Consider the following 24,651-nt stretch of genomic DNA (forward strand, 5'->3'; position numbering starts at 1 on the left):
CTAAGCCCAATCCATTCTATGTGCGGACGTGCGGGGGTTCAGACTGGGCCGGTCTAATTTTTAAATTACATGTCCAAGCCTAACTTATGAGACTCGGGTTTGGACGGACCGAACGGACCAGCGGGCTCATAAACAGGTCTAGGCTTGATTGATGATTTTTTTGATTGATGATTTTAGTAGTTTGGGGAGCTAATTGATTTTTAAGCATAGTTTAGGGGCCAATATGAGCTTTATGCCCTAAAAGAAATAATCAAAACGATGCGTTTTCACAAGGTTGCGACAGGGGGAAAACGGCATGTCGTTGGAGCATGAAAGCAAGTCAGCGACTCAGTTAACTCGAAAACTCGAAGTCAAAGTTTGAAGCAAGGCCAGAGAAGGAGAGCAAAGCAATGGAGGCGAAGAGAAGCAGCTCAGTGTCGATTATCCACAATGCTACAATTGTTACAATGGATGCTTGCAGCCGAGTTTTCAGAATCGGCGGAATTGTTATCGATCAAGATGAAATCAAAGCCGTTGGTCAATCTGCCGATATTCTTGCCCAATTCTCCTCCGTCGCCGACCAAATCATCGATCTCCACGGCCAATTCTTGCTCCCCGGTCCTCCTCAACTTTATTCCCATCTTTTCCATCTGTATACTTTTTTTTACTATTGATTGACTCGGCAACGCTGATCAGGATTCATCAACACTCATGTTCACACCTCGCAGCAGCTCGGCAGAGGGATAGCTGACGATGTGGATTTAATGACTTGGTTGCACAGTCGGATTTGGCCGTACGAATCTAATATGACGGAGCTAGATTCTTATATTTCTACTTTGCTTTGTGGAATCGAACTCATCCACTCCGGTGTTGGTTTTTGTTTTAGTTTTCCTTTTTTGCTTAGAGTTTGTGCTTGAATTGGAGAATCTTAATGGTTTCTTTGTTTATTTGGATTAGGTTACTTGCTTTGCTGAGGCAGGAGGACAATATGTTTCTGCAATGGCTCGAGCAGTTGAAGAATTGGGATTGCGAGCTTGCTTAACTGAGTCTATAATGGACGCCGGTGAAGGTTTACCTCCGACTTGGGCAGCTCGGACCACAGAAGATTGCATTCAGGTCGGTCATTGCAATTTGCATTGTAAGTCAATTTTGTCTCTAGCTTTGGCTCGCTGGTCAATTTGCTCGGAAATAAAATTCTTTGCATCAGTTGTTCAACTTACATACATCTCTAGAAATATTTTTTTTTTGAGGCTGTTGAACTTTTTATTGATTTCAATTTGACTTATTAAGCCTCTTGATAACTGGTTACCTGATTTTGTGTCCAAGCCGCCTTTGTAATCCCATGTGGTTGATAACCTACAAAACAGTAACCTAGGTCAGACAGGGCCAGAGTCAAGCGCACCAGCTCTGATGCCTAAGTCAGTTTGTGATTAGGACTGAATAGATTAAGATGCCTAAGTCAGTTTTCTAGATTAAGGTTATCACCTCTTTAGGCCCATCCCACCATGTGTTTTAATTCCACAAATTAATGAGGTTGCCAGGACTCGAACTCTCGACCGTTTGGTCCTAGAGGCTCTGATACCATGTCATGGAACCGATTGAACTGAAAAGCTCGAGCTTATAGTTAAGGCCCAATCATATATCTTATATTAATCTTCCTATAAAAAGCTAATATGGTTAAGAATGCAATTTGAAATGTGGATTCAATTGATAAGGCACTTTTAATTGAGTTTGATGTTAACTTATCTAATAACTAGGGACTTAATGTGTGAATATATAAATCACATAACACGATAATCTGTTTTGACACCCTTACATTTTGGGCTGACTTATTTGAAAGATGTTTGGAGTTCATATCAGATTGTACAAAACTTTGTTTAGAGCAAATTGACTCTGCAAATCAAGTTGAGGACCATAAATAATTGTTTTTATTAGTATATACTTTTTGTTATGTGATTGAAGCTGATTTCTAACTCCAATGGTAGTCTAGTCTCAAAAGAAGCTTTATGAGAAGCATCATAATACTGCGGATGGGCGCATTCGGATATGGCTTGGAATCAGGCAAATTATGAATTCTACTGATCGCCTACTGCTTGAAACTAGAGAAACAGCCGAGGAACTGAAAACTGGAATCCATATGGTAAATCAGCTTTCTTTTTCTGTCTGAATGCAGGTAGGTAATACCTTACTATCTTATTGGGGTATGATTTTTATTGCACAATTTTATTGCTGCAAGATAACTACCAAAACATGAATGTTCTGCTTATAATCGATATAGAATGTCGATTTTGTGTTTCTCATATATCATATATGCATCGAGCGATTATATTTGAACCTTTCATCTTGAGTATTATTTACAAGGCCTAATATATCACCAGCTTCCTGAACTTCCATAAAAGTAGATTGACTCCTTAAACTTTGCAAGTGTCTCACTAGCTCCTTGAACTTGATTATTTCGTATCACGAACTCCCTAAATTTGTCCATAAAAGCAGATTAGCTCCCTAAAACTTTATAAGTGTCTCACCAACTCCCTGAACTTGTTTATTCCGTAACAACTAAATACAAGAACCTATTAAACCTAAATTCTAAAAATACATCTTCATCTATTCGATTGGTAATTTTTTCTCTTCTCCTACCTTTCAACCTATTATAAGAGTTAATGTTTGCAGGTTTGAGAGATCGAATGGATGAGGATTAAAAGTTAGTATTATTAGTATTATGGTTTTTGTATTTAGTTGTTACAGAATAAGCAAGTTCAGGGAGTTGGTGAGTCACTTATGAAGTTCACGGAGCTAATCTACTTTTATGGACAAGTTTAGGGAGTTTGTGATACGAAATAATCAAGTTCAAGGAGCTGGTAATACACTTACAAAGTTTAGGGAGCCAATCTACTTTAATGGACAAGTTCTGGGAGCGGATTATGTATTAGGCCTATTTACAATGTCTGAACCCAAGGCATGTATCACAATGTCAGGTATTAAATTATCAGATATGGAGTTGAATCTTTTCAGGTTGCTTTTGTGTAGTTTTCCTGACCACTACAGGGAAATAAAATTAAGGATTTTTTATCTCTTCTGATTCTAAAAAAGATGTTCATTACTATGTTTATTTCCGCAAGGGCCAATTATTACATTTTATTGCCATGGACATGATGTTGGTTTTTGAATCTTATTCAGCTAATTCTATGAATCATTCAGCATGTCTCAGAGATAGCTTATGAGAATAATGTCGTCATGAATACACGAAAAGTTGAATATGGGACTGTCACATACTTGAAGAAGATAGACTTCCTACAAAAGAACTTGCTTGCTGCCCACACAGTTTGGGTGAACAATACTGAGGTTAGTCAGATGTGATATTAGCTTTTGTTAGGCTTTATTAAACGATATTAGCTTTGTCGTTCCTCATTCTTCTAGCCTCTGATGCTCGTGGACTATGAACTTCTTCTAGTCCAATTGTTATTTGTCAAGTTATCAAACCCAAACTAGTTCCACCCATCATTATCAAGTTGATAACAAGGCAAAAAGAACAGAGTCAGAAACTCAAACTCTCCATCTCCACTAAGTTATTAAACAGAGTCTGATTTGTGAATTAGTTTGCATTAGATTTGAATTTTACGTACTTGGTTGATATGATTTCTGTTTTGATATTAAATTGCATTTTTAGACCAATAATTGATAATATTTTGAGTTCAATATGGTAAATATTTTATTTTTTATAATATTATGAATTTGAACCGCGATTCGATTCACGAGTCGAATCTCGATTTGACAACCATGGTATCGCATGTGCTTTGGCTATATACACTCTAATATTTTAGTGATCCATGTCTTTGCCTATTAAGTAGATCCCACGATCACACTGTTTTAGTGACTATTACTATGTTTCTCTCAGATTGATTTTCTTTCAAGATCCGGGGTCAAGGTATCTCATTGTCCAGCTTCAGCAATGCGAATGCTTGGGTTTGCACCTATTAAAGAGATGCTTGAATCTGGCATTTGTGTGTCCTTGGGAACCGATGGAGCACCATCAAATAATAGAATGAGCATGGGTTTGTGTAGCTTCTAACATTGTTGTTCCTGCTCTTACTTTGCTTGCACGTACTAATTTCATATCACTCAGGCTAGCAAATTTGCCCACATTAGGTTTTTTAAAATTTAGACATGCTGCATTAATACAAGTTATAGTTACAAGGACTATCTATAATGCACATGTAAATGTTTCTGCAACCTTGTTGAACATGAAATGGCTATTACAAACAAGTGGTGTTCATTGGGTAAATTACAAAACTGACTCAATTGATAGAGTCGTTTACATATTTAGACTCATTTCACTACCTTTTACCAAACTAGACACTTTCAAATTAGACTTTCCCTAAATACATATAGATAAAAATCACGTCAGGTTCAAGTTCATTTACCCAATGAACAAATTGAACCAGCAAAATGGAAGTTAATTATACTATAGGTCAAGAAACATTGGCAGCATGATCTACCACTTCAAGCACATGTGTTCTACTCCTTGTAATCCTATGAAAAACCTCTCTTTCCTGCATCACCAATCATTCTCCGGGTAATCTCCGTCAGTTCCGCCACTTGTGCTGTTACTTCATCCATCTTTTCCTGTCTCCACCCGAAATTGAAACCACGTTGCGAATTCAATCAAACTCTGCCCCAATTTTTCCATCATCTGCATTTCATCTAATAACCCGGTAGAACCTTTCTTCTCTTTCTTCTTCCATTCTTTTTCAATTTTTTCCTGCAATCCAATCATGCTTTGTGCCCATGTAAATTGCTTCCGAATCTGAAAATGATTAGCCAATCCATTCCTCTCTTCACGTGGCAGAGCTGCTACTCTATGTTTTCGAAATAATTAGCAGTTGATCCCACTGCGAATCTTTTGGATGAGTGAAAAAATTGGTTAAATCATAATATATATACTAAGGCTATTTTGGGAAAGTCTAATTTGGTAAGAGGTAATATAATGAGTCTAAATATGTAAACGGGTCAATCAATTGAGTCAGTTTTATAACTTACCAGTGTACACTTCATGAACCTAGTTAATTAAATGATGCTTCCAAAAAAAAAAAATTGAAAGAAATGGACGTTTTCTAGACTTCATATCTCCATTTAGTTTGTAAAGTTTTTGGTTTCTCAGAAATTCTTTTGCAATGAGCGGAAATTGATAGATAACTAATCTCTTTGCAGTGGATGAGATGTATCTAGCTTCTTTGATTAACAAAGGAAGGGAAGTTTTTGCCAATGGAACAACTAATCCTACAGCTCTCCCAGCTGAAACAATTCTCAAAATGGCAACCATAAATGGTGCAAAAACTGTACTATGGGATGATGAAATAGGATCAATCGAGATCGGGAAAAAGGTTTGATCATTCTGCCTCTTCCCTTGTTCTAATTCCTTGCTCTTCTAGAAAATTGAAGCTGATAATATTCTCCTTTTGTTTATTTTTTTTTGGATTGGAAGGCTGACTTGGTAGTGATCAATCCGAGCTCGTGGACTATGATTCCAATTCATGACTGGTATATATCTAGCCTTTGAAAGTTCTTGTTCCACTTTGTTGAAAAACGAAGCTAAATAAAACAGAATTAATCAAGCAAAGATCGAACACAAGGATTTGTTAACGAAGTTCGGCAGTTTTGAATTGCCTACGTCTCCGGAAGTGATGAGCGGTTTATTTCTTATTGATCGTGTAAAAGAGATACAGTTTTACATGTATTTATAGTGTGTAACAAAATTACTCAAATACCCCTGTACCATACCGCGGGGGCTCCGCCCCCACACCCCCGGCCCACTAATCCTAGCGTGTCAATGTCACTCCACTCCTCTCCACTCCACTCCGGGATAAGCCCTTTTGATATTATGAGCCATATCCAACAAATCTCCACCTTGGCGAATAAACCTGCCCCTTAGAAGATAAGCATCCTCTAGACACGCTATGTGGACCGGCTACCACACTTTCTTAGCAACTGCGAATATCCAACAAGTCTTTCATCCTTGTCTGCCATAAACTGAAGTTTCCATGGCCATTGAATTTCGCAACTTCGAATCTCGCACCTCCTCACATAGCTTCCTCAACCTGGCTCTGATACCAATTGTTGAAAAATGAAGCTAAATAAAATAGAATTAATCAAGCAACGATCGAACACAAGAATTTGTTAACGAAGTTCGGCAGTTTTGAATTGCCTACGTCTCCGGGAGCGATGAGCGGTTTATTTCTTCTTGATCGTGTAAAAGAGATACAGTTTTACATGTATTTATAGTGTGTAACAAAATTACTCAAATAGGCTGAAGCATGTAAAACGAGATAATGGTACATGAACCAATTTTGGGACCAGGTAACGGAATCCATAAAACGAGATTCTTACCTGCATCCATAGGCTGAAGCAGGGGCATGGAGGTGCCGGCACATCCCCGGCCATCAGGAACTTATAGGGGTGGTTCTACCCCTGTACCCCTCTATCTTCATCTGCGAGGTGCTGATTACACCCCAACAAATGCACGGATGCACATCTCTTTTTTTTTCCCCCTCTCGTCCAAGCCAAAACAATACTGTTTTTTTTGTCTAGTACAACAACAACAACAACAAAACCTTAGTTCCAAAATGATTCGGGGCCGGCTAACATGAACCATCATATAAAATCGAGAAATCAAGTTGTGTCAGCCATATAAATTCTCTCCCTCCACTCCGTCCTATCCACTAGGGGCAAAAAAAAATTGAAGCCCAACCCATGTAGGTTGGTTTATGTTTTTGCACTCCAAGTAGTCAAAGGGGGATCCCGCCACTGTATAGGTCCAAAATTGCTCCATGTTGAAAACGTTGTGGACAATTTTACAATTTCTTATGTTGCTGGTATATCTGCACTTCCATAAAAACACTGGGGGAAAATTTGGACCTTTATTATCCTTTTATTTATTTTTTCACTCATTTATATGAACCATCAAGATGAAAGTGTTGGAACATCTGCTGATGACCTGAGGTCATGTTTTGCCCCAATTTCTCTTATAGTGTTGCCGGTTTATATGAATTATAAGCAGTCAATGGATTCTAATGGCATCCATCTTAGTTTTTGTTTTCCTGATGTTCATTAAGAACTCTTGTAACTGAGATGGAGTGGTTTATTCAATCAAATTCATACGCGATAGCCTCAATTAGAAGGCGGTAAGGTATTTCTTAGCATCTTTACAGAAACGAGATCATGTGGCATCGTGAATCCCTTGATAGATTAAATGACCCATGAAATGACTTGTGCACAATGAGCATGATGGTGTCCAAGGATGGATGGGGGGCTTGAGCACAGCCGGAAAATGCTATGGAAACTGTGGACGGGACTTTAGTTTTGCATGTAAAAACACTCAAAACATATGAATTTAACACCCATAAATCACAATAAACACTCCCTTCAGTGAATACTAGATCCCTCAGCGATGGTGTGTTCTGTTATGTCCTAATGGAGAGATAGAGGATAGATTCATTGCTGCTTGCTTAATAATAATCTTACTTAATCTGCAGCTTCATGGATTGATTTTTCGGTTTTAATGATTCCGCAGCATTTCAAGCCTTGTTTACTGCATGCGAACAGAGAATATCGTCTCAGTGATGTGCAATGGCAAGTGGATTATGAAGGACAAGAAGATCTTGACTGTAAACGAGGTGTGTTCTTTCTAGCCTTCTTTTCCTGCTAGTTGTGATATCATTCTCTCAAGTACAGTAGAACTCTTTTTATGTTAACTGGAAGGCTTAATATATTTGATGTCACTCGTACTTGGCCCAAAACTTCAATTTGCTGTACTTGGCCCAAAACTTCAACAGTCCCTGGTCTAACTGGTAAAAAAAAACTAAAATTTTGGATTTAGAGAGGGCTAACGGGCCAAAAAAAATAGAATTTTGGATTTAGAGATTACCTAACAGACCTGGGCCGAATTTGGGATGCTAATTCAGCACCCAATCTAAATTTCTTGGAGACAGGAGGGCTGGAACCACCAGTCTCAAATTTTGTGGAGATAAAGGGGGCCGAAACTACTCGTGGTCATGGTGGTTCCGACGGCCGTCGGGACCAGGCCTCGGGGCCCCTCTGTATCCGCCCTCTGCCTGTGACTCCCTATTCTTGTCCAATAAATTTTCAATAACCATCAATTCTTGTTTAATTGTACTCAATAACCCCAAAACATCAATTGTTCCTTGAATCCTAATTATTTGTCTATTTGATATTTTTTTTACAAGTGGCGGAGCGTGTCTCCCAGTTTCTACATCCGATAAATTATACCCAGAAATAGAGGGTTATTGAATGCAATTGGATAATAATTAAGATCATTTGAAACTTTTAAAAGTTAAGGGAGATATTTGAAATTTTGGGCTAAATACAGGGGTAACAACAGATCATCAGGCCTGATTGGAATATTGACAATTGGATGCTTCATTCTCTTAAAGTTCATCAAGTTTTACAGGGCCAATACATTTGTTGTCCTGCCATTACTTTTTATTTTATTTTTGTCTACTTGTGTTCAATAACCTTTTATTTCTCAATAAAATTTGTTAGCATTCAATAACCTCTTATTTCTAGATAAAATTTGTTAGACGCATAAAATGAAAGACACTCCATCACGTGTCAAAATGATCACCACTTGTCAAAAAGAAGATGTCAAAGAGACAAATAATTAGAAACTTTTAGAATTTGACGGAGCAGTTGAAGTTCTAGAGTTATTGAATTAGTTTCATGGTAAATGTCGTTCTGAACAACTTTAATTCTTGAATATTTTTATTTTAAGGTCGTTAACGGTCATTTTGACGAGTTAATTAAAGTTGAGTGGCCACCGGTGTTAAAAAGTGTAAAATTTAGTGGTCATACTATCTTATTCTTCATTTTTCCGGGGAGATCGATTGTTCCCTTCCTTGAAAGGACAAAAATAAAAGGTTATTAAATGTAAAGGGATAAAAACGAGGTTATTGAGTAGAGTTGGATAAAATTAGGGGGTTATTAAATGTAATTGGAAAAAAATTGAAATTGAATGATTACAATATATAAAGTTCCAGTGACTGCCGACATATCATATACGGATATGATGTGTGGGAAATATCAATTAAGTAGTTTTAGCTTATTAGTCTGTGTTTTTGAAGTTAATTAATTAGTGGGTCTGTTTGGATGAAGTACACGTGTACGTTAGTCCATTTTATCGTTTAGCTAATCTGTTAGGAAGAATGTGAGGTGTAAGGCTATATAGTGGAAAGATTGTATTTGGTACCTTTTATGCTGATTAATAGAAAGTTCAAGTTCTTCCTCCTTAGATTTCTCTCTGTTTCTTTCTCCCCTTTTCTTAGCTTAATTTACCAGGCATCATTTGGTATCAGAGCAACCTTCCTTACCTGTGATTCAATTCCACCATATCCAAACCTTATCAGATGGCAGACAGCATGAGATCAATAGATTGGGAGAAAATTGAAGAAAATCTTAAATCGATGGTAAAAGACATGTTGGTTGATTACAGAAAAAAGCAGGAACAGATGGTGGAGGAGATAATGCTTAAATATCAGAACTCCATTATTGAAGAGCGCAAGGTTCAGATGACGGATCTGAACTCCATAAACTCCAATCCTCACTCAAATGAAAGCGTTAATTCCAAAATCTCAACTCCTATAGTAAACCTAAGTTCCTCTGACCTAGAAACTCAACTGTACCAGCTTTCTACCCGATTCACTAATGGATCTGAATCAGAAGAATTGAAGTATGAAATTATCAAGCAGCAAGGGAAGAGAACGTCATCCACCACTCTTACATCCGATCCAGAGCTGTTGAAAATGGAAGGTGTGCCGAAATGGAGTGTTTTAGTATTACATTTCCTCTTGATTTACTTGTGTCGAAGCTCGAGTCACATGGAATTGTTGGCATTGATAGGAATTTAGGTATGAACGAGGATTTAGTTGGTCAGAAATATAATTGCCTTCTCGATATGCAAGTGGATGATGAAGGAAAAGTTATCACACTTTTTGTTGCCATATTCTGTAAAAGCAAGGTTAGTAGTTCAGGCTACACACAATATTATCTTATGACATTACAATATAAGTTTGGCTTGGATATACCAGGGGATGTTCATGAAACAGTTCTTCAATTTCTGACTTTATCCAAATGCCATGAAGAGCTATGTTCTAAACAATGGCAGACCTTACAAATAATCTTGCAACATGGAGAAAAGCTTATTGGAGTGATTCAATTGAAAGAACTGCAAAATGATTGTTTTAATGATAACAATCTTGGGAAATGTGGTTTGGGAGCAGTTTATAAAGGAGCGTTACACGGCGGAAAAGAAATTACAGAGGAGAGACTATCAAAATATTCTGGACAAGAAAGTGAGGAGTTTCAGAATGAAGTTGCTTGGATTAGTAATGAGGATACAATAGCTGGAATTTTGGAGTTGGTCGTCAATCTTAATTTTTCTCTAGATGTCCATAATAATCCACTCAAAGAACTCATTACAGATGCTATTTTACAGGAAATAAGATCTCTTAATAAAGCAATAGAAGTCCAACCTACAGAGTTTCAGATCATTTCTGAGCATTTGGAGCTATTTCTTAGATTTTCTATTAAGTTGCCATCACTTGCCAAGAACAACTTCAGATATTGTTCTTTAGAGGTCATGTTTGATGTGTTGAAAGATAGAGGGAATCACACAGCCACCAAAATTTGATCTTGTGCTCTGATAAAGGACCTAAGAGGCCAGTTGGGATTTCATATTTGATATTCAAAAGAGGTATCCAAATGTGAACCTTGAGGGCAAGGTTCTAAGGGGGAAGGATTGATATGTGGGAAATATCAATTAAGTAGTTTTAGCTTATTAGTCTGTGTTTTTGAAGTTAATTAATTAGTGGGTCTGTTTGGATGAAGTACACGTGTACGTTAGTCCATTTTATCGTTTAGCTAATCTGTTAGGAAGAATGTGAGGTGTAAGGCTATATAGTGGAAATATTGTATTTGGTACCTTTTATGCTGATTAATAGAAAGTTCATGTTCTTCCTCCTTAGATTTCTCTCTGTTCTTTCTCCCCTTTTTTTAGCTTAATTTACCAGGCATCAGGATAACATAATATATTTAGATACGATAACCTAAATCGCAACTCGGTGCTTATTTTGAACAGGAAGAAGTAATTTCAATGGCAAAAGAAGCCTCTAGTGAACTTTTGAAGAGAGCTGGTATCAGAATCCCAAGCAGAATGAACATCCTCTAAGATTCCTCTCTGTAATCATTTTTTATCATATCAAACTAAATTGAATAGGTAGTGTTTCTTACTTCACAATAATTAATGATTATTTTTAGATACCATAAGTATCCAATTTGACCTTAACGTTTTTTTAAGAAGTATATATTTAACTTAATATATGAATGCTATAAATTTAATCCTAACGTTTTCAAGTAAGATCAACGTTATGGAAATTTTGAAAAGGCTGGTTTGACTGTTATTTAACTGTCATATCAAACTTTGCAAACAAATTTGTGGATAAAATAGAGTTGTTTCTTACATTTTGGTTTGGTTACTCACAGAGTAAATATTTTAGAAAGTTTAACAAACAAAATTTGATTAATTTATATGTGATAGACTTAGTGTATGTTTGTTTCTATTTTTCGAAACTGCTTTTTGCCTTTCAATATTAAATAGAAGATAGAGAGTGTTTGGTAAAATTCTGAAACACCTGCTTTTTGCAGAAAATCAACTAGCATTTACTACTTATCAGCAAACAGCAACAATAAACAGGAACATCTAAAATAAACGTTCCTTTAGTTAACATTTTACTATGTTTTTTTTTTTTTTTTGTAATTATGTTAGTAACACATTAAATATTTTAGAAATAATTTATGTTTAGAATGTCTGATACCATAATTTAATAATAGTCAAATCAATCTTTTTAAATTTTCGAATATTTAAAACCGAAAAAAATGTTAAATTGCTCTTTTAAGTTGCCATGAAGAGTCAATTTAACATAAATCAATCTTTAAGTATCTATTCAAACCAAAATTTACTCATTTTTTACAAATTGGATCAGACCTAGAAATGCATACGTATTTGGTATCTTAACTTTATCATATTTATATTTTGATACCTGGAATTTATTTTTTACACTTCAAAATAATTATTTTAAATATTAAAATGCATTTTTATATTTTTAATTTTATTCTCAACATCTCTTTTTCTCTTATTTAATCTCTCTAATATATCTCCTAATCATCAAAAAAATATACGTACGAGTATTAGTATTTTGATACAAAATTCTTCATTATATTTCATAATTTTCAAGAGTAGACTTCTACTATTAGGACTTCGAATACTGTCAATGGGTTTAAATTTAAATATTAAAAATATATTTTAGTAATTATTTAGTTTGATATCAGTGTCGATGTCAATTATTTTAATAATTTTGGTATTCGGTTTGGTTCGGTTTTGAACCGATGCACTCCCCTAATTAACCTATATATTTTAAAAATATTAGATAATAGATGAAGAGATACTGAGAATAAAATTAAAAAATATTAAATTAAAAATATAAATTTTTCTTGATTATGTTGATTTAAGGCTTAATTTGGTTGATTTACATATATACATATATGTTTTTGGTTTCAATATATATATCTATATTGAACAAAATGAATTTGATAATTTCTTACGAATTGTTTTTGGATTGAGAAATCTGTTGCGGTTATCGTTATTATTTTGGATTGAAGTCCAAATATGATTTTTATGATATAAAAGGGATAATTAAAGCCAAATGATTTATGGTTATGAAATAGTTTGGAATTTGATTGTGAAAGAAAATTTGAGCACGTTATGATTTTATGATTTTATATCCATCGAGAGTTATCCGAATCGGTGGTTTTATATTTGAAGACCATGTTCAGTGAGGGACATGGCCTGTGTACATAGTCTGAAGACCTATTGGGTATGGCAGCGAAGTGTTGGGTAAGACCATATAGGATAGGCAATGTTAAGAGACGTCTCGACTATATATGTGGTTATGGATTGATACTTAAGGGGAGAAACTCGAGGATGGATACAATGTTTTAAATTCATTTGGATTATGTTTTTGGTTATGATTGATTTTGATATAAGGTTTTGAACTCAAGAATGGATACAAGATTATATATTTTTGGTTTTTGGTTTAGTGCTTTGACTATATTATGAACTTAAGTTTTGAGTATATTTTATAAGGTTTTGATTAAATCCCTTTATAAATGTATATATACAGTTATGTTAAGTAAAGTTAGGTTTTATAGCTGATAGTTTCTTACTGAGATTTTTATCTCATGTTTTTAAATGTTTTAATATTTTTAGGTGAGAAAGTACAGGATAGAGAGAAGGTTATCGACCGATTAGGCGAGGTTTTTGAAGTTGGCTGCTTATTGTTAGAATAATGGTTAGAACTTTGGTATTTCAATTGTAAAATATGTTAAGGTCCTTGAATGGCTAATGTAGTAGGAATGATTATGATCTTTCTATTTCACGCCCGATGCTGATTAAGGTCGTCTAGGGTCGGGTGTGACAGTTTGGTATCAGAGCTCTAGGTTAAATTCTTTGGACCTAAGGTTGATAGTAATTGAGGAATATCGATATTTGGTGATAGTTAAGAAATAATCGATAATCATTGAGGAATATGAATATTTGGTGAAAGCTAAGAAATAATTTGGAATTTTTCGAGGATTGAGTAACGAGCTAATGAGGGGTAGGAATGAGATTTGATGGTTAGTAAAATATTGGGTGTATGAAAATTTGCAAATTATTTGATATTTGGTGATATGGGTTACATACTTTATATTAAGTATGACTTGGAATTGATATTTGAGAATTTAATAGTTAGCTTACAACCATATATATATGAGATATGAGTAAATTATAACTTTGAGCTAGAGATAATAGAGAAGTGTCTATATAGGTGCGGCGGGAGAATCAAATTCGTATATGAATCTTATGATACATTTTTCGACTAGATAGAGGCCGAATCTGTCATAGAGCCCTAAATGAAAGTTCTTTATTTGTGTCTTAAGTTTCCAGGGGTTTTTGAATCGCCTTAATCGGATTCCGTATGAAGAAGTTAGGCTGGAAACGACATTTGTTGGTCTTTTTAGCTATCAACCGAAATTTGGTTTTTGTTTTGATTTTTTTTTTCCTCTTTATTTGAGAGACACTGCTACTGGTTTACATGATAAGTTAGTCTTTTTAGGAATATAGGAATTGAGGAAATGATAAAGTGATCAGTTGAATATAATAGATATGTGATTGAGAAAGATCAAATATGGAGGTTTCATTTAATGGGTTTGGAAGTTGATTAATGTTTGGAAGATTATAACATTAATTTAGTGTATTATATAATCTTAAGTTGAATAAATGAGATCTGAAATTTAAATTACTGTTTTATTGGTGAACTTCATTGGGTTGAGGTTTAGAATTATTGAAGATATAAATGATGTTTAGAGAGATACCGATGTTAGTGATTAATGAGAAGTAAAGTGGGAGAATATATTAGAGTTCATGATTTGATGATCAAATATGAAAATTTGGTAAGATTAAATATTGTTTGAGGAAATAATAAAGATATGAATTTTGAGGACAAATTTTTCTGATCTTAAGCACAGTTTGAGGTAGGAAATTAGAGAGTTATTTTTAGTTGACGTTTGTGTGATTATGGTTTAAGTTTATATAAGGATCAAATTGAGTGTTTATAGATTAAATAAGAAAATCGAATGATATTATAGATTTATTGAGTTTTATGAGTGTAAAGATATTATTTGGAGTTTGGAGAATGCAGGAAAAAAAAACATTGATTATCGTAATTTAGGTACTCTATCTTCCTTGGTTATATGGTTTGGAGAAGAGATTGAAGTTTCGAGGATTATAGTCTAAATTTACATAAAGATCAAATAAAGAAATTGAAGGACATTATAAAATTTTTAGGTTTTTATTGTGTTTGAGGATATTGTTTGGAAATTTCAAAAACTTTCACAAATTCGATTTAAGTAAATCTTGGAGTTATTAATGGGATGTATGATGATGGGTATAAGAATGATCTATATTGATTTTGATTATAGAGGTTTTACGAAAATAAATAAGTCAAGGTAATATTCATAGAGGAAATATGTTATCGATATAAGGTTTATATTTGATTGATGATGATGATGACTTGGAGTTCATATTCATCATGATTGGAGTGAAAAATTATAGATATAAGTATTATTATTATGATGAAGTAAGATTATATGCTGATCCAAATCATTGATTCAGATTATTTAAAGGTTAAGGAAAATATAATATCGTACATATTAGCGGTTCAAAAGTGATATTTTTTTGAAGTCTGTAGAACTTGGAGATAGATGAAATATATTTGATATATATGCAATTGATGGAATCAATTGTGATTTCAATTTATGAAAGTGAGATTTGGTATATGTTAGAAAAATACGAATATAAAGTGTATCATATCATATCAAATTGAATATATGATATTTGAAGATTTATTGGTGATGGAATTGACTAGGTTGAAGTTTAGAGTTACTAAGAGTATATTTAAATGATTGTTACAAAGATGTCGATATTGATAAATGATGAAGTTAATGGAAGGAAATATTAGAATTCGTGGTCCTATGATGATTATGAAGAATCTTGATAATTAGAAATAATTTCATGAGCTTGAAGATTATTTGAGGAAGAAAATTTAGATAAGAGAATGTGAATTTCGAGGACGAAATTTTTTAAGGTGGGGAGAATTGTCACGTCCATGTCCAAATTTCTAGAATTTATACCTTGATAGTACTATATATTATAATTATTAGGTGGGTAATTTTTATTTGGTGTTAGAGGAAAAGTTTGGAGTTAATTCGATAGTTTTAAGTGTAAATAAAAAGTTCAGGATAATTTTTAAAAGATTATAAAAAGATAAAGGATCAAATCGGATATTTACCAGATTTGGTATATAAATCTCAAACCTGGCGAAGAGGCAGACATTATCTTTTCCTTTCTTTTCTTTTTCTATTCCTTTTATATTTATCAATTTTCTCTGAACCGTTTCTTCACCGTTTCTTTGATTTACGAAGATTCGACCGTCCGAATCACTTGAAATTTAAAATATAGCATCCTTATACATAGTTCTAAATCCTAACCGAAGAGTTTTTGAGTTTCGATAATGTTTGGAGCGAAACGTCTTAGACAGGATTTAGACGAGAATTGAACGGGTGTATTTTAGCCGAGGTAAGTAACTATTAACTATATTTTGAGTTTTATGTATACAGATATATATATATAATCAAAGAAGTTTCAGAAATTGTTATTTTAGGGTTATGCAGGAATTTTATAAAATTGGGGGTTTTCCTGATTTTGCTTTTTATTGTGAAATTACGGTAAATGAATTTGATAATTTCTTACGAATTGTTTTTGGATTGAGAAATCTGTTGCGGTTATCGTTATTATTTTGGATTGAAGTCCAAATATGATTTTTATGATATAAAAGGGATAATTAAAGCCAAATGATTTATGGTTATGAAATAGTTTGGAATTTGATTGTGAAAGGAAATTTGAGCACGTTATGATTTTATGATTTTATATCCATCGAGAGTTATCCGGATCGGTGGTTTTTTCTTTTTCTATTCCTTTTATATTTATCAATTTTCTCTGAACCGTTTCTTCACCGTTTCTTTGATTTACGAAGATTCGACCGTCCGAATCACTTGAAATTTAAAATATAGCATCCTTATACATAGTTCTAAATCCTAACCGAAGAGTTTTTGAGTTTCGATAATGTTTGGAGCGAAACGTCTTAGACAGGATTTAGACGAGAATTGAACGGGTGTATTTTAGCCGAGGTAAGTAACTATTAACTATATTTTGAGTTTTATGTATACAGATATATATATATAATCAAAGAAGTTTCAGAAATTGTTATTTTAGGGTTATGCAGGAATTTTATAAAATTGGGGGTTTTCCTGATTTTGCTTTTTATTGTGAAATTACGGTAAATGAATTTGATAATTTCTTACGAATTGTTTTTGGATTGAGAAATCTGTTGCGGTTATCGTTATTATTTTGGATTGAAGTCCAAATATGATTTTTATGATATAAAAGGGATAATTAAAGCCAAATGATTTATGGTTATGAAATAGTTTGGAATTTGATTGTGAAAGGAAATTTGAGCACGTTATGATTTTATGATTTTATATCCATCGAGAGTTATCCGGATCGGTGGTTTTTTCTTTTTCTATTCCTTTTATATTTATCAATTTTCTCTGAACCGTTTCTTCACCGTTTCTTTGATTTACGAAGATTCGACCGTCCGAATCACTTGAAATTTAAAATATAGCATCCTTATACATAGTTCTAAATCCTAACCGAAGAGTTTTTGAGTTTCGATAATGTTTGGAGCGAAACGTCTTAGACAGGATTTAGACGAGAATTGAACGGGTGTATTTTAGCCGAGGTAAGTAACTATTAACTATATTTTGAGTTTTATGTATACAGATATATATATATAATCAAAGAAGTTTCAGAAATTGTTATTTTAGGGTTATGCAGGAATTTTATAAAATTGGGGGTTTTCCTGATTTTGCTTTTTATTGTGAAATTACGGTAAATGAATTTGATAATTTCTTACGAATTGTTTTTGGATTGAGAAATCTGTTGCGGTTATCGTTATTATTTTGGATTGAAGTCCAAATATGATTTTTATGATATAAAAGGGATAATTAAAGCCAAATGATTTATGGTTATGAAATAGTTTGGAATTTGATTGTGAAAGGAAATTTGAGCACGTTATGATTTTATGATTTTATATCCATCGAGAGTTATCCGGATCGGTGGTTTTATATTTGAAGACCATGTTCAGTGAGGGACATGACCTGTGTACACAGTCTGAAGACCTATTGGGTATGGTAGCGAAGTGTTGGGTAAGACCATATGGGATAGACAATGTTAAGAGATGTCTCAACTATATATGTGGTTATGGATTGATACTTAAGGGGAGAAACTCGAGGATGGATACAATGTTTTAAATTCATTTGGATTATGTTTTTGGTTATGATTGATTTTGATATAAGGTTTTGAACTCAAAAATTGATACAAGATTATATATTTTTGGTTTTTGCTTTAGTACTTTGACTATATTATGAACTTAAGTTTTGAATATATTTTATAAGGTTTTGATTAAATCCCTTTATAAATGTATATATACAGCTATGTTAAGTAAAGTTAGGTTTTATAGCTGATAGTTTCACTGAAATTTTTGTCTCATGTTTTTAAATGTTTTAATATTTTTAGGTGAGAAAGTATAGGATAGAGAGAAGATTATCGACCGATTAGACGATGTTTTTGAAGTTGGCTGCTTATTGTTAGAATTATAGTTAGAACTTTGGTATTATTATTGTAAAATATGTTGAGGTCTTTGAATGACTAATGTAGTAGGAATGATTATGATCTTTCTATTTCACGCTGGTCGGATGTGACATTTAAAATCGTAACCTTAATTGATACCGGACTGGGACTTATAATTGCTTGGGACCATAAACGCAAAATGTTAACCCAAGACATACAAACAAAATCATGGGCCCAATAAGCCACATTAAAATCAAATGTTAAAATTCTAACCAACCGAGTTTCAGTAGAAGATTCCAAAATTGTCTAGAATCTTCATCAATTCATCACGGCTGAAATCAATAACTTAACTTCAAAACCTTCTTTTGGCACCCTGAAACTTCTGGAACATCCCAACCTTTCTATTATATACGAAATGCTTAATCCCAATCGCATTCATCCAAAATACCAAATCACAACTTCAAACAAAAATTTGTCATATCCTTGTGTTCAACGATGGATTATCCATTCTACAGGAACTACTATTATCCTGCCAGACAGGTTCCCGTTCCTGTCCGCCGGGAAACGAAGCCGCAGAAGAAGGTGATTCATGTGCCCGTCATGGACGGGTCTGAGAAGCGCAGCCGGAGCAGAGTGGACTCTGCTATTATGATACAGAAGGTATTGAGGGGGTTTTTGGTGAGAAAAGCCGTGAAGAAGATTGCAGCAATTAAAGCTGAAGTTGACGAGACGGAGAATCGGATTTTGAGCGAAGAAACTATGGAATTGATTAGGAGGGATAGAAAAGAGAGATTGAAGGTCAATGAGATGCTGATGAGATTGTTGCTTAAGTTGGACTCTGTTCCCGGCGTCGATTTTGGAGTTAGGGACTGCAGAAAGGCCGTCATTAAGAAGGCTATTCTGTTACAGGAGGTGATTGATTCGATACCCGATCAAACCCTAGATCGGAAAGGTACTTTTTCTAAATCGGATCAGAATTCTAATTCTAATTCAAATCCTCTGGCTAATGCTGTTAATCAAAAGCTAGAATTGCAAAACAATGTCGAATCGCCAAAGAATTCCGAGTCTGAAGCTAGAGACGTACCTGAAGCTAGAGACGTACCTGAAGCAGTCGATGTTGAAAGTCGAGCAAAGGAAGAATTAAATGTTGAAGAAGACGAAGAGGCGGCGCCTACGATTGAAGGTAAATCTGCATCTGCACTTGAATCGAATCCAAATTCAAATTCAATTTCTCTAGAGAATAATGCTGTTAATCAAAAGCTAGAATCGCAAAACAATGTCCAATCGCATAAGAATTCTGAGTCTGAAGCTAGAGACTTAACTGAAGCAGTTGATGTTGAAAGTCGAGGTACTGTAGAAGAAGAGGCGCCTGAGGTTGAAGGTAATGTCATTAAATCTGCATCTGTATTTAACTCAAATTCAAATTCGCTGGAGAATAATGTGGATCGGAACCGAGAATTGCAATGTACAGTGGAATCTGCAACCGATGCTGTTGAAGTTAAAGATCAGATGGCTGAAACTCATGGAAACGCAATTACCGAATTTGCAGAAAGTATGCAGGACGAGATTCAAACAGGTTATACGGATGAAAACGAGGGAAGTGATACCGATTCATCTGAGAAGCACGAAAATGGCGAAGAAATTGAGAAAGATGAAGCTAAGGAAGGAAGTAAGGGGAAGAATATACAGTTGCTGGAGAAGCTGGTAGAAGACAATGAGAAAATGATGGGATTAATGGCTGATTTGTTCAAGAAGAATGAGATGCAGACTCGGTTGTTGAGTTCCCTTTTTCATAGAGTTGAGCATCTAGAAAAAGCTTTTATGTGTGAAAGATTTAGAAGGAAGAAGGAGAGGAATTCAAGTTGTTCTTAGAAATCTGGAAATGTTAATATTTGTTTGTATCTTGAGAATAAACAGTGCTTTTCTTTGTATTACTTTTTTTCTTTTGGAGGGCTTTTCTATGTTATTATCAATGTTAACAAATTCGGACCGGACATCAAACCGGATTTATAACTGGGTCATAGATCACTTGATCGGATCGGATGGCTCGGATTGGTCGGACCGGATGATGTAATAAATAATATTTATATAATTAATTTAAACCCCACTTTTATTCAGTGGAATGAGATAAATATAAACAATAATGTCCAAACGGGTCTTTAAAAATATTTACACCATTAAAATTATTTGGGTTGACCTAGCCCATTAGTCATTTTAAAATAAGATGCACAAACCTAAATTCTTCATTTTATCCGTCGCCTCTCTTCCACTCTCACTCCACCGCCTCTCTTTCACTCCATTGCTTCTCTCTTTCTCTCTCACTCCACCACCTCTCTTTCTTTCTCTCAACCATTGCACACTGCTTCTCTTTTTCTTTGTCTATTATTCCAAAAAATAAGTTAAGGATTTATGGTCTTATTATTTAAGTAAAGCAATCTTCTTGATCTGATATCCTTTCTCCAATCTGATTTTTTATTTATTTTTCAGGCTTTTTATTTGTAGATTTCGTAAGCAGTTTCATTAAACCGGAGTTGCACCGGTTCCCGGTTTGACCTCCGGTCGTCGGTTCAACTCTGGTTCATACCGAGTTTTTGAGCATCAATCGAACCAGTCAAGCTTGGACCGGATTCCTTACCAGTTTTCGGTCCGACCGGTCCGACCGGTCGGTCCGGTCCGAGCTTGATAACATTGGTTATTATTAGGATTTAATACGTAAGAGATAATATTTTTCTTTTAGAAAATGTTTTTTTGAAACTTTTTCTTTTAGAAAAATAAACTTTTATTAAAATCTGGAGAGATAATAGGGTTAATACATATATTTGTTCCTGTATTATCATGTTTATATAGACATACCTTTATATTAAATAAATCCATAAATATACCCTCAAACTTTTAAAAAAACAAACAAATATACCATAATCTAACAGATTATCAATCTGATACAAACGGCATGCCACGTCAAGCCCTCTAACATCTCCCTTCTCACACAAAATCTGACAAGTGTCCTTTATTTAATCAACACCGTCAATTAAAAACCTAGACGACCGCATGCTAAAGAAAATGTCCAAACTTCCAAAATGGACCAATGTTCTCTGAAGGCTATCAGTGCAGAACAATATGTAACCTTGGAGATTCCTACTTCTTTCATATCCAAATGAAGGCAAGAAGGATACTCCCATTTCCACTTTGGGGTAGTACGTATTATTCTGACTCTTCATGGTAGGAAGGGTCTTCCAGTCACAGCACGAGTAAGCCTGTTGGATACTAGATTTCTTAAGTTTGAACATGCTGTCATTGGCACAGTTTTAAAAACACTCAATGTCGGTAGTATTGTTCTAACATTTTTTCCAAACTTCAACCTTTCATTACATGACCCAAACCTTCCTTCCACCTTTAAGATTCAAGTACAGCTAATTGGTGCTGAACAAATCTCAACAGCTGTTGCAGCAACAATTCACCACCAACTCATTTATCGGCTCCAGAATCATGCACTTGACATGCCAACCCAGAATACTTCATCTGAAGCCTTGTTTTTAATTGCGGAGGAAGATGATAATCCAACAATTGTACAAATCCCTCGCCAGATCTCCAGGGAAGAGCTTACTCAGTTGATGCCTCTTGAATGGCTCACTGCATATGAGAAATTGCACCAGATTTCTCAGCCTGTCCAAACCACTTCTTCATCCTTTTAAAACAGGGAAGATGGACTGGTAAAGACAGTTTTTCAGCCCCCAAGGCACTCCTTTCACCAAGCCATGATGATCTCTCCGGCCTCTTTTCCGAGAGAAAAGAAGATTCCCATCCATAGTTTTGGGCCTGATGGTCGACACACCTATGTTTCACACATAGATGGTCATTTCATCTGGGATGTTCCCGGTAGTGGGATGTGTGATCCATCGTGCACATGTGTAGAAGATCTTGATTCTGATGATGATTCTTGCGATAATTACTCGCACAAGAAAACAGCAAAGCCATCCAAGAAAGGAGCATGTCGCTCGTCTTCAACTAGAGCTCCGACAAAGCCTGATGATGATGATGCGCCCTGGATCGGTATCCATCCCAGGAAAGATATCACTCCAGACCCTCAATTTAAGGTCACCCCAGCTTATCTAAAGCCTCTTGCAATCTATAAAAGGGAGCTTGAATTTCTTGCAAAATTAAAAAGACGGTGTCATCCTTCTCCACCTGTTCATTCTCCAGAACTACCACCTCTTGTACAACCATCTATGATGAACACCAGTTTTACCCCAGAAGATTTCCCACCTTTGACAAAACAAACCAACACCCAGTCTAAAATAGTATCCTTTCCTTACATACCTTCCCATACGGTAACCCATACTAGCCATCTTGAAGAACTTAAACCCTTTGAGTCTGTGCTAAACTGGCAGACTGACAATGCCATAGCCCAGAATAATTACCTTCAAAAGATTGATCACAAGCTTGAGCATATGGTTTCCTCCCAGAAACACATGTCCCAAAAGGTTGATTCTTTGACAGAGTTTGCACTCAAAACGCAGAAAGATCTGACACAACAGATCCAAAAGGTTGACAACAATCTTCGAACTTTGATCTCTCAGCGAAGATTTGGTCAAGAATTCAACCAGAAAGAAGCTGAGATTAGGAGGTTAAAAGATCAGTTAGCTCAAGTAGAAGCAGACTTGGCAAAGGTTCAATCTCAACCTTCAACTTCTCCTCCAGAATTTGTGGATCCCTTTTCCAGATCCCCTCATCATTTTTCACCTTTTCCACCTCCAGCACAAACATATACTCCTTTTCAGATGATCCATGAACAACTTCAAGCTCCACCCATAAAAGTTTTATCTTCTTCCGGCTCATTTGAAGAAGATTCTCCGAAGCCAAAACATCACAGGCCCTCAAAAGACAAACAACCTATGTTTTCCAATATGGCTTCCATGATTAACCATCTCACCACTGTCCCAGAGTATTCTACAGACTCCTCAGAAGAAACATCTGAAGATCTTCCTTCAGAACCTGATGCTGACATTACTGATATTACTCACATACTCATGGCTGATGAACAACATTCTTCTGCACCAACCCCTGGTGTGACAGAACCCACAGTTGAAGAACCAGCTGATGAAGATTTTATGTTCTATGAAGAACCTAAAACTACCAAGCCAACATCTGGTCCTTGGTTCACATTTGATCATCTCTCTCCTCATCGATAGAGAGACCATCTCCATGAAATGGCAGCATGGATAGATTTGCAAATGACTAAACAAGATGTCACCATGAAGGAGGTGCTAACTGAATTTGTCTCCCGATTTACAGGCACGTTTCGAGAATGGTACCAAAGTCTTGGACCATACAAGATGGCCGCCTTTCTTAATCTTCCAACTGCTAGTCATGCTCTAGGAGAGATCCATCAACAGTTCATCGGCGATCCTAAAAAATATCACAACCAGATGAAACAAGAATTCTTTGACATGAAATGCTGCTCTTTGAAGAAAAAAGATCTTGACTTTCATTATCAAAGAATGGTGAAGAGGTATACATGCTAAATGGGTACAATGATCCGAATCTTCGGTACACCTACATTGCCTCTCTACCAACCGAACTCCAACCGGAATTACAACGTCTCATCACAGCTACAGGCAAAAATTTCACTGACATCAGCATTGGGGAAATTCACCAATTCACTCTTCTTGCTCTAGAGAAATTGTGTGAGCAACAACGCCTCTTTAGCAATATCATGTCCCAAATGAATCTTGCTCAGAAATTTTGCAACAAATCTTACCTACATATCAAGTGTAAGGATAGCAACTGTGACTGTCGTCCATCAAAGAAGAAACACCACAAGAAGCTCTCTAGATTCTCTAAATTCCATAATTCATACCAAGGGTCCAGATGGCAAAAACGATTCAAGTTTTTCAAGAAAAAGACCAACAGGAATAAGCGGACTGATCGGTGTTACATTTGTGGTCAAAAGGGGCATTACGCTCGTAAATGTCCAAATCAGCCACAAAAGGCTCAGAAATTGGTCCAACAACTTTCCTACAGTCTTGAAGATGCAGATGTTGAATCCTTGTACTCAGAGCAAGATGAAGCAACACCAGAAACTATCTTCGCCCTTGAAGATTATACAGATTCTTCTTCTTCAGAAGATTCTGATGATGATTTTCCAGTTTCTGATGATTTGCTTCCCATCTATTCCCTACAATCATGCTCATCAAAGAGTCTTACTCCCACTTACCCCCTGGTAAATATTCATCTATTGCCGTCCAAATATGACAGACCCATTTCTGTTATTGGTCTTATGGATACTGGGGCTCAAAAGACGATGGTTAATCCATCAATTT

At 35.3% G+C, this 24,651-nt stretch overlaps 2 protein-coding genes across 4 annotated transcripts; both read left to right on the forward strand.

The window, feature by feature from the left end:
• Positions 1-308: 308 nt before the first annotated feature.
• LOC136229490 (uncharacterized) lies at positions 309-11,332 on the forward strand. 2 transcript variants are annotated; one of them, XM_066018327.1, is made up of 10 exons: positions 309-597; positions 676-848; positions 937-1,095; positions 1,970-2,119; positions 3,178-3,321; positions 3,875-4,031; positions 5,188-5,360; positions 5,462-5,517; positions 7,547-7,649; positions 8,363-8,436. In XM_066018327.1, exons 1-10 carry the CDS (start codon positions 390-392, stop codon positions 8,366-8,368), a joined length of 1,329 nt encoding a protein of 442 aa, XP_065874399.1. In that variant the 5' UTR covers positions 309-389; the 3' UTR covers positions 8,369-8,436. The 2 variants fall into 2 exon arrangements, with proteins under 2 accessions (XP_065874399.1, XP_065874398.1); XM_066018326.1 differs by lacking the exon at positions 8,363-8,436 and adding an exon at positions 11,126-11,332 and having other exon boundaries at positions 313-597.
• Positions 11,333-18,642: 7,310 nt separating this feature from the next.
• On the forward strand, positions 18,643-20,265 carry LOC136228577 (uncharacterized). 2 transcript variants are annotated; one of them, XM_066017004.1, is made up of 2 exons: positions 18,643-19,514; positions 19,596-20,265. In XM_066017004.1, the coding sequence occupies exons 1-2, from the start codon at positions 18,827-18,829 to the stop codon at positions 20,201-20,203; spliced, it is 1,296 nt and encodes a 431-aa protein (XP_065873076.1). In that variant the 5' UTR covers positions 18,643-18,826; the 3' UTR covers positions 20,204-20,265. The 2 variants fall into 2 exon arrangements, with proteins under 2 accessions (XP_065873076.1, XP_065873075.1); XM_066017003.1 differs by having other exon boundaries at positions 18,643-19,283; positions 19,359-20,265.
• The last annotated feature ends 4,386 nt before the right edge of the window (positions 20,266-24,651 follow it).

Source organism: Euphorbia lathyris, chromosome 5 (genome assembly GCF_963576675.1).
Source record: "Euphorbia lathyris chromosome 5, ddEupLath1.1, whole genome shotgun sequence".
In the NCBI taxonomy this organism is placed as follows: domain Eukaryota; kingdom Viridiplantae; phylum Streptophyta; class Magnoliopsida; order Malpighiales; family Euphorbiaceae; genus Euphorbia; species Euphorbia lathyris.

Coding starts and splice junctions, on each gene's coding strand:
- LOC136229490 (XM_066018326.1), top strand. CDS start 390: ATGGAGGCGAAGAGAAGCAGCTCAGTGTCGATTATCCACAATGCTACA. Junction 1,096..1,969: donor CCACAGAAGATTGCATTCAG/GTCGGTCATTGC, acceptor ATGGTAGTCTAG/TCTCAAAAGAAGCTTTATGA. Junction 4,032..5,187: donor AAATAATAGAATGAGCATGG/GTTTGTGTAGCT, acceptor ATCTCTTTGCAG/TGGATGAGATGTATCTAGCT.
- LOC136228577 (XM_066017003.1), top strand. CDS start 18,827: ATGGATTATCCATTCTACAGGAACTACTATTATCCTGCCAGACAGGTT. Junction 19,284..19,358: donor TCAAACCCTAGATCGGAAAG/GTACTTTTTCTA, acceptor ATCAAAAGCTAG/AATTGCAAAACAATGTCGAA.